Source organism: Selaginella moellendorffii, unplaced genomic scaffold, assembly GCF_000143415.4.
Source record: "Selaginella moellendorffii unplaced genomic scaffold, v1.0 SELMOscaffold_63, whole genome shotgun sequence".
Lineage (NCBI taxonomy): Eukaryota > Viridiplantae > Streptophyta > Lycopodiopsida > Selaginellales > Selaginellaceae > Selaginella > Selaginella moellendorffii.
Window position 1 is genome coordinate 762,570 of NW_003314324.1, and position 8,577 is coordinate 771,146.

Genomic DNA, 8,577 nt, shown 5'->3' on the forward strand with positions numbered 1-8,577 from the left:
AATGACGTGGGTGATACAACGGCTGGAGATGGGCCACGTAGAAGAAAAGAATGACACGTAGAGGTACTTTTTCGACGCACGCATCGGTTAGGGCTTACATTTTTCCCGGTTCTTTCGCAGGACTGGGCCGATGGCCATGGATCCGCCCAAGGCGCCCAGTGTGGGCTTGGATCGCGCCGCCGTGGATCGCAAGCTCTCGGCGCCCAAGGGTGAGATCGAGAAGGCCGCCAGCGCCAGGCGACAGTCGTTCATGAAGGCGCCACACGAGAAGCCGGCGATGCAATACGATGCCGATGTGTTGCTGCGAGCTCTTTGCAAGCCCTGGGAAATGGTAAGCACAGCTTCTTCTGGAGAAAGAAAATTTTTTCTTTTTTACATTTTTTTGTTTCTCAGGGTGGTCATACACACGATTTCCTGCTTTGCCATCGCTCGGCAAGGAGTACCGATCTATACAAGCACTATGAGACGGACAAATACTTGATCAAGGTAAGTTCTCGTCTGCGATTTCTCGAGTCTAAAAAACTTCTTTTTTCTCCCCAGAAACATGAAAAGATGGTAGCCGAGAAGGTTGCCTGGAACAGGCAACGGAAGCTACGAGAGGACATGCTTCATCTCTTGACAAGGCTACATTCCATCGAGAAGCAGCGACGTCGCTTTATAGGTCTACGAATCATCCGTTGCCTCTGAGCCAACCCTGCCTGCCATCACCACCGTGAATGTGCTGCCTTGAGGGGTCGGGTTAGAGTGTAGAGCCATTTAGCAAAGCGACTTTGGCTATGAGGTGACGGATTTGGTTACTTTCTTGTGTGCTGATTTGTGTCTCTTTGCTCTCTTTCTGTTTTTCCAGAGAAACGCAGAGAGAAACATCCCGAAGATTTTGAGGACATACCCGACGACTTCAAGGAAGAGAATGAGAACATCAAAGTGGGAGCGATCAATCTCGCAAACACTTTCTTCGAGAAGAGAGCGTCCCAGCTTGCGTTGATGCGGCCTTATAAACCAGCCCCGGCTTATCCAGAGCACCCTGTAGTACCGCCGCCGCCAGCAACCACGACAAGCCTCATCGAGCCGCCAAAGTATGTTTTGGAGCCTTTAGATCCCAAAACAGGTACACGGCTTTTCAAAGTTTGCTGCATCTCCACTTTGATCACGTCTTGATTCTCGCGTTTTCTAGTTGCGTTGAGGGAGGAGGTGGAAAATCTCAACCTCTTCGACGAGAAGCTGCAAACTCTATTGCCTCCGGCACCAGGAAGCGCAAAGTCCTTTCCAAAGAAGAAGAAGAAGTAAAGGTCCTGGCCAACGGTTCACTTGTGCTTCGGTGCGTTTTTTATCTTTTCCAAGTAAAGTTTATGGTTCTAAGCAAGGCAGTGGATCCAACGGCCACTGCCCGAGCCACGAAGCTACACTGCGGCCATTCACAACCTTATCTCCAGCTTATCCACGGTCATCCAATTGGCATCCTTGGCATCGGATGGTGTTTATGAGCAAAACCAAGTGACACAAAAGAGGTGGAAGCCAAAAGAGGTATAGTAGAGGAAGAGCTACAAACTTAACAGGGACAGCAGTAGCAGCAGCCATGGCGAGCGCACTGGCCTCCTCGCTCTCCTCGATCGCTAGCACCAAGGCCACTATCACGACGAACAGGAACAGGAAAGCCGGGGGAGTGAGCTCGGTGGTGAGGTGCCAAGCCAGCGAGATAAAGGACGAAGTGATCAAACGCAGGGCCATGGTTGCGAGTGTGGGAGTGGCACTCTTGTCCATGGTTGCCACTGGAGCTGCCCACGCTATTCCGCCGGTTCCAGAGGGCGAGCCAAAGCCCGGCACCAAGGAGGCCATCAAGAAGTATGCCAACATTTGCCGATCCATGCCCACTGCTGCGGTGTGCCATGGCTGAGCTCGAGCAAGCTCGAGTTCCAGCGTGCTACCAGAGCTTACTCATTTGGGTGTGTATATATCATTCCTTTCATTCATCTTGCTTGGTTTTTTTCGTCTTGATTTCTTTTGCAAACAGGTTCTCCAGTGGTCTGGTCTATGTAAAGAAAAATTTCTTCCATGCGCAATGAAATGGAAAGACTTTTTACTGTGAAGAGGTAGTTAAGCACTAATGTTTAACTTAATTACCTTTTGACTTAATTCAATGAAGAGTGCACTGCCCTAATTATCGTTTTTCGATCAAGACATGGAAAAATACAGTTTCGGGAGAGTGTTAGGGCGTGGTAGTGAAGGAAAAATGATGCTGGGGTGTAACAATCAAAACAATAATAAGGTAGCAATTAAGTATTTAGGACAAGAGCACTCTATTTTGAATGCTATGGTGAACGAGGTAGAAATCTTGGAAGAGTGTGCTGGGCATGTGAATATTATCAATCTTCTGGATGTTACAACAAACAAGAATGGTAGCTTTATGGTCTTTGACCTGATGGAAACAGACCTAAAACATCACAGGAGGCTTGAAAAACAAGAGATTAGATCTTTCATGGGGCAGATCCTTTCAGGGCTTGCATGGATCCACTCCAACAAGATCGTCCACCAGGATATAAAGCCTGAAAATCTGCTAGTGAAAGGTGGCGTGGTGAAGCTTGCTGACTTTGGTCACACACGAAGGTTGTGGGAACAACCTAGGGAATGTTTTGGGACACTATCATATCATTCTCCTAAGCAACTCAAAGGTGAGAGGGGCCTTTACTCTACAGCAATAGACATATGGGCAGTCGGGTGTGTTTTTGCAGAGTTAGTTCTAGGGTTTCGGTTATTTAATCCCATAGACTATGAATTTATGAATGAGGAGGATTGGAAAAGCCAGATGATGGAATTAATTCAAGCATAGAATTCATGGTCAGAATTGAAGCTTATAGTAGGCAATAAAAGCACTGTGAAGCTTATGGCAAGGATGCTAGAGGTGGATCCTCACAAAAAGATTTCTGCCCAAAAGGCATTAAAATCTAAGTATTTTAATTCTGTGGAAGTGGGCACCCCAAGTATGCAAATGGTTGGTACTGGTGTTTGTAAGATTTTCAATTTGGCATGTATTGCTCATTAAAATGTGTATGAAAAAAGGAAAATACATCTACACGTATTCACTAATTACACCAAATGTAAGACAAAGGGGTGTATTACATTTAAAATCCAAAGAAAAGAGAAAAAAGGAAATCTATTACTACAGGACGCGTGTCGTGTAACGTGTCCATCACAGTTTTAGGGTTCTTCAGTCTCGACGATGAAGCGGGTGAATGTGGCGCGCGTCTTCTCCAGGCTCCTCGCCCAGAATGCCCCAGCAGCTGAATCCAGGGGGGCGCCATCCGATCTCTCCTCGTCTGGCGCCACGGCGCTGGCCGATCGCGGCCCCTTTGCCTCGCATCTCAAGAGCCGCGCCGTGCTGGGATTCGATGGCGACGACACATTCAAGTTCCTGCAAGGCCTGGCAACCAACGACGTTCTCCAGCTCGAGGCCGACGAGCACTCCGCCAAGCTGGGAACGCCCACTCCCAATCAGCCGGGCGTCGTCCAGCCCCCAATCTACACTGGGATTCTCAACCCCCAGGGGAGGTTCTTGTTTGATATGTTCCTCTACAAGCCTGTGCAGGAATCCGAGAAGCTGGGCAAGGGTGGCGATGCTCCAGGGGCTGGCAAGAGTGTTCCACAGCTCGTTGCCGATGTGGATGCTGCCAGTTTTGACGATCTCATCGCTTATCTCAAAAGGTATCCAAAATTCGATTTCTTCTTTCTCAAGTTCTTCCTCTTGGTTTTCTAGTGCCTTTTTTTCTTTGGTTGCTTTCATTATTAGTATGTTTCTCGCTCCATTCTCCTTTTTTTCTTTTTTCTTTGGCTGGGGTGTTTTTGCAAGTTTATTTCATCGCAAAAAAATTCTTTTATGTCATAATGGGCATGTCCTGGAATTTGCTCCGATACCTTTTTTTCGTCTTTCCATTCTGCTGTTGCCTCGCTTCTTTATTTTATGTTTCCTTCTCTGCCTGGGTGCGACTTTGCAATGCTAGTTTTTCCTTGTTTGTATAAAAACAATGAATTTGTATATGTCACAGTCGAATGGTTTTCATTTGCTTACGTTCCATCAGGTTTCTTGTTTGTTTTTCCAGATGCATCTCTTAAATTCTTGTCCAACGTATGTAAAACTTTTTCGGTTTTTAATCTTCCTCCAGGTACATTTTACGCTCCAAAGTCAATATCGAGGACCTTTCGAAGGATCTCTGCGCCTGGCAACGCTTTGGCGGTGCTCTAGCAGGTTCTTCCACTTCCGAGACTGGCGCTGGCAACATCGGCTGGGCTGGAGGCCGGGACTTGAGTGGGACAACCGCTGCGGAAGGAAATGGAAATGGCTGGCGATGGTTTAAAGATCCCAGGCTCGACGCGCTTGGATTCCGTGGCGTCTTCTCCTCTGGCATAACACGTAAGAATCTGTCCAAGGTTTGTCAGTCACGAGAAGAGACTTACCAAGAAGAAATTGTTGATCAACTCTTGTTTTGGAACAGCGCCTTTGATCGAAGCTGATCAAGAAGTTGACGAGGAGTATTACCTTCTCTGGCGACTGGAGCAGGGAGTTCCCGAGGGCCCGGCTGAAATTCCTGGAGGTGAGTTAATCACTTTTCCACTTACGGTTTCGTACAAACTTAGAAGTTGTAAACTGCTGTCTTTCTTTTCCCAGGAGAAGCCATTCCACTCGAGTACAACATGGCCGCTCTCAACGCCATCAGCTTTGAGAAAGGCTGCTACGTCGGACAGGAACTAATAGCAAGGACGCATTACCGAGGAGAAATTCGCAAGAGGCTCATGCCTGTAAACTTCGTTCTGGAAAACGGAGAAGGTACTTTTCCTTACTCTCCATTCTTTTAGTTTCTCTTTAGGATCTCGTACTCGACGCGAGCGTGCATCCTTCCTCTCGCATCTGAACTCTCCCTCCACACACGGCACAGCCTTTAGAAAACTCTCTTCTTTAGAGTCTCCAGCTAGTCGTGAGCTTTCATCCTCGAAAGCAACTCACGAAACTTCGAAGGTCTCTCATGGTTTGCTTGTTTAATGGCAGAAATGCGCGAGGGAGTGGCTCGTGGCACAGAGATTATGGATGGAGAAACCGGGAAGAAAGTGGGGACTGTCATCACAGCTCTTGGCTCGCGAGGATTGGCGATGGTGAGACTGGAGGCGGCAGCTAAAGACAGACTGAAGCTCCAGGGTTGCGGCGGCGCTTTCGTGAAGCCCATTCGCCCCAAATGGTGGCCCAGTCAATGGGGCACTGTTGACTAACCGGGCCACTGTTGATATGGCCACAACAAAATGATGGGCATATCCCTGGGAATATCCCCTCTACAGTGTAGGGTTTGTAACAATGAATTTCAAGCGTCAAACGGATATCCACTGGAACACTTGGTCTACGTACATTTCCATGCTGTTAAAGCAATGCCAGCGACGACGACGGCAGTTTCCATGGATGGCGGATCATCTGAGAGACTTCCGCCTCCGGAACTCCAGTATAGAGCTTGCTTATTTTTTCTCTGAGCCGCTGTCTTTGTCACCACCACCACCATGATTAGCGTCGTCGCAATGTACTTCGATACAGGAAGTCCCGTCTCTGCGTGTTTAGAGAAGTCAGTGGAGTTGAAAAAAAGAAATGGAGATCTTTCCCTCCTTGTCTTTGGTATTTAGATCAGCGCTGCTCCAAGCGACTTAAAAATGTCGTGGACGGCAGGGTTCGAACCGCGCGGGCAGAGACATCCAGGAAGCTGTAGAATACATGGAAATGGTACGTGCTTATTGTGACACACATTCTCGAACCAAAAAGCCTTCTTCTCCAGGTTTCCAATTTTTAATAGCTGCCAACGAGCTTCTTGCCTTATGCCTATGCTTGTTGGAGCTTTGCTATCTGTGTTGGCTTTACAAGTAGCGATATGAGCAATAATTTCATGTTCTAATGTTTCATTTATCCTCACAGGTAACGACGTGTCTTTTCTTGCAAATCTTGCGGTGTTCCTGTATAAATGGTGGCCATTTGGCAACGAATACAAAAGCAAAGCTGTTGGAGCTATTGCCTCGACTGCAAATGGTAACAATTGGAGTACACACCTGTCACTAACATTTTCTCAGTCCTTTGCATACAGGTTGAACTCCTTTTTAATATCACTTACTCTCACAAATTTCCTTCTAGACATGCCTTTACTCTGGAAAAAGAAGAAGTCATTCGGTTGTGGAACCGTGTAGAACCTTTCACCGGATTCATAACTAGAGGTATCCATGACCTGCCGAATTCTTTCTCTTTGATAAAAGTGAGGGAAACGGCATCAACCAACCTTTCATGAGGCCATTTTGAGCTCCTCTCAAAAGAATGTGAAGCTGAAAAGCAACAAGTAATCTTATGTTCATGCTTACTGTCACCATGCGACATTCCCCGGTACTTGAGAGACTGACTTATTAGGCATGAGCTCCTATATCAAACACAGTCAGAAAGACCATTGTGGAATTTCGACAGACACTTGGGCACAAAGTCTTCTTACTGCCACCACTTCAAGCACTGGCAATGGCTGCATTGGATACACTCTTACACACTCTCTACAATGTTCTATTATATTATTTTTGAAATTTAAATTGCATAAACTGAGATGATGTCCTGCCCAAAAGGACATCTTTCAACACTCTCTACTTCTCCAGGAGGGCTAGTACATACTTATATTACATATCTATTACTTCGAAGAAGTAGGACATATACATACACAAGTAAAACTATAAATTTAAAACATTATAACTTAAAATTATATAATAAACATTTGTTTCTTGAAATCTAGATTATTTGGGAGGCCTGGAACAGAATTGGCGACAATCCTGGCGCAGACACTCCAATTATGATCCAATCTGATACTCTCCTTCCCTTCCAAAATTGCCAATTCTAGAAGTAAGATCTACATGAGCCAAGGAGGGATTCCAGTCAAGTCATGGTAACGAATTCACCGCTCCAGCCATGGGCCGTGATTGATCGCTAACGCAAACTTTGTTTAATCACAAAAATTTGTTTAATTGCGTTTGCTGGGAAAAAGTATAGCATTTCTCATGTATGTCCGAGATCCATCCCTTCACGCTCCAGAAAGAGAAGCTCTTCTTTCTCGCAGGCAAGTTGGGTGGAAAGTTATATATATGTGTGTAAAAGATTCCGAGAATCCTTTAGGCCTGGATTTTGTACGAAAAGTGTCAAGAACCTCCTACCTATGGGTAACGACGGACTCGATGCGTCTTCTCTGGCCTGGGATTGATGGGCATACACAAGAGGAACAGCCTGGGATGGATGAAGAGGAACAGCCAATAGAGGGGGACGGGACGCGAAGCTGCTAAAGACCTATACCGGCGGATCTTACAGTTGAAGAGGGGCATGGTCATTGTGATGGGTGCCCAAGGCTTGGGCAAGACAGTCTTGGTTCATGCAGTTTGCAACCACATCCAGCAGTCGGGCTTGAGGAGGTGCGTGTTCCTTGATGTAAAGCGTTTCATCAAGTTTCCACTGCTTACCTTGTGGATGAGCGTGCTTCTCACATTCTATGGACAAGCCGTTGAAATGGAGGAGATCCGTAAAGTGCAAGACCTTGATATATTTATCGTTTGGTGCATTCTCAAGAAAGGTCTCGTGTTTGTGGTTGACGACTGGGCGTGTTTCGAGACAAAAAGCGAAGATTCGGAGCAACTAAAAAATGCTAAGGAGACCGCCAGAAGCTGCGTCGAAGAGCTTGTCCAAATCCTGGTCCAGATTCCGTCGGTTGACAGCAGAGAACGCCTCGCCATGGAGGCTAATCCCAAGAAGAAGCTACGGCTCGACTGCGACAAGTTCATGGTGAACGGGCCTTTCAATGCAGCCAAGCTTTCAACATGGAAGGGCTTGTCGTCGTTGCCCGACTCCGTGAAGCAAAGTACAAGCTTAACCTTTCTAACTGGGGGGATGCTGAGGTTCTTGAAACTTTGAACGTGCTGGCGGCGACGTGGCGAAGTATACAAAACTGATTAAATCTGTTACGCACGGGCTGTGGTTCGATTTCATCGGCAACTTGGAGACTGAGGAGGAAGTGCATGCAGGTGTACTCCTTGGTGCACGAGGCGTCATGGAACCCGTGCTTCTAGAGAAGATCTAGAGCACGATCTAGAGCATTGCAATTCACCACCATTTTCACCTGAATATAATTTTTTTAAAGTGTCTCGTTCATATAATACCCAACATAATCATATGATACCCATACCATGTGTTTGCTCTTTTTTAAAAATTATTTTGATATAGCTTGTCAGCGCTCCTGCACAGATAATGAAGCAGATATAATTTACCCCAGGTGCTGCTTGCAGCACTCGCCTTCAACTGCAACTGTGTAGGAGTCTTCCCGTCTGCGTTTCTGGCCACAAATGCCTGCGGCAATAGAAGGAGTAGCTATCCGTAGAACCGAGGGAATATTCTATCTACAGCCACATGGGTCACGACCATTGGAAAGGGGAAGTCTGCAAGCACTAGCGCATCAAAACAGTCCATGATCGTATGTAAGAGAGGAAGTGAAGAAGAATAAAAAACCTCAATGAAGAGTTTCTCAATGAAGTGCTCTAGAT

At 46.5% G+C, this 8,577-nt stretch overlaps 3 protein-coding genes across 3 annotated transcripts; all 3 read left to right on the forward strand.

Moving 5' to 3' along the window:
• The first annotated feature begins 91 nt into the window (after window positions 1–91).
• LOC112351605 lies at window positions 92–2,157 on the forward strand. Its single transcript, XM_024689766.1, has 6 exons — window positions 92–331; window positions 394–486; window positions 541–661; window positions 848–1,108; window positions 1,175–1,943; window positions 2,012–2,157. Exons 1-5 carry the CDS (start codon window positions 131–133, stop codon window positions 1,285–1,287), a joined length of 789 nt encoding a protein of 262 aa, XP_024545534.1. The 5' UTR covers window positions 92–130; the 3' UTR covers window positions 1,288–1,943; window positions 2,012–2,157.
• On the forward strand, window positions 1,577–2,827 carry LOC9644960 (serine/threonine-protein kinase pef1). Its single transcript, XM_002984558.2, has 3 exons — window positions 1,577–1,879; window positions 2,012–2,022; window positions 2,194–2,827. Exons 1-3 carry the CDS (start codon window positions 1,577–1,579, stop codon window positions 2,825–2,827), a joined length of 948 nt encoding a protein of 315 aa, XP_002984604.2.
• A 371-nt stretch (window positions 2,828–3,198) lies between these two features.
• Window positions 3,199–5,373, forward strand: LOC9644736 (putative transferase At4g12130, mitochondrial). Its single transcript, XM_024689837.1, has 5 exons — window positions 3,199–3,699; window positions 4,158–4,405; window positions 4,488–4,586; window positions 4,661–4,819; window positions 5,039–5,373. The coding sequence occupies exons 1-5, from the start codon at window positions 3,218–3,220 to the stop codon at window positions 5,254–5,256; spliced, it is 1,206 nt and encodes a 401-aa protein (XP_024545605.1). The 5' UTR covers window positions 3,199–3,217; the 3' UTR covers window positions 5,257–5,373.
• Window positions 5,374–8,577: the final 3,204 nt, after the last annotated feature.

Excerpts from the sequence above, each read along its gene's own strand:
- LOC112351605 (XM_024689766.1), top strand. The coding sequence starts at position 131 with ATGGCCATGGATCCGCCCAAGGCGCCCAGTGTGGGCTTGGATCGCGCC. Across the intron at positions 662-847 it reads GCAGCGACGTCGCTTTATAG|AGAAACGCAGAGAGAAACAT; the intron begins GTCTACGAATCA and ends CTGTTTTTCCAG. Across the intron at positions 1,109-1,174 it reads GCCTTTAGATCCCAAAACAG|TTGCGTTGAGGGAGGAGGTG; the intron begins GTACACGGCTTT and ends CGCGTTTTCTAG.
- LOC9644960 (XM_002984558.2), top strand. The coding sequence starts at position 1,577 with ATGGCGAGCGCACTGGCCTCCTCGCTCTCCTCGATCGCTAGCACCAAG.
- LOC9644736 (XM_024689837.1), top strand. The coding sequence starts at position 3,218 with ATGAAGCGGGTGAATGTGGCGCGCGTCTTCTCCAGGCTCCTCGCCCAG. Across the intron at positions 4,406-4,487 it reads CTTCTCCTCTGGCATAACAC|CGCCTTTGATCGAAGCTGAT; the intron begins GTAAGAATCTGT and ends GTTTTGGAACAG. Across the intron at positions 4,820-5,038 it reads CGTTCTGGAAAACGGAGAAG|AAATGCGCGAGGGAGTGGCT; the intron begins GTACTTTTCCTT and ends GTTTAATGGCAG.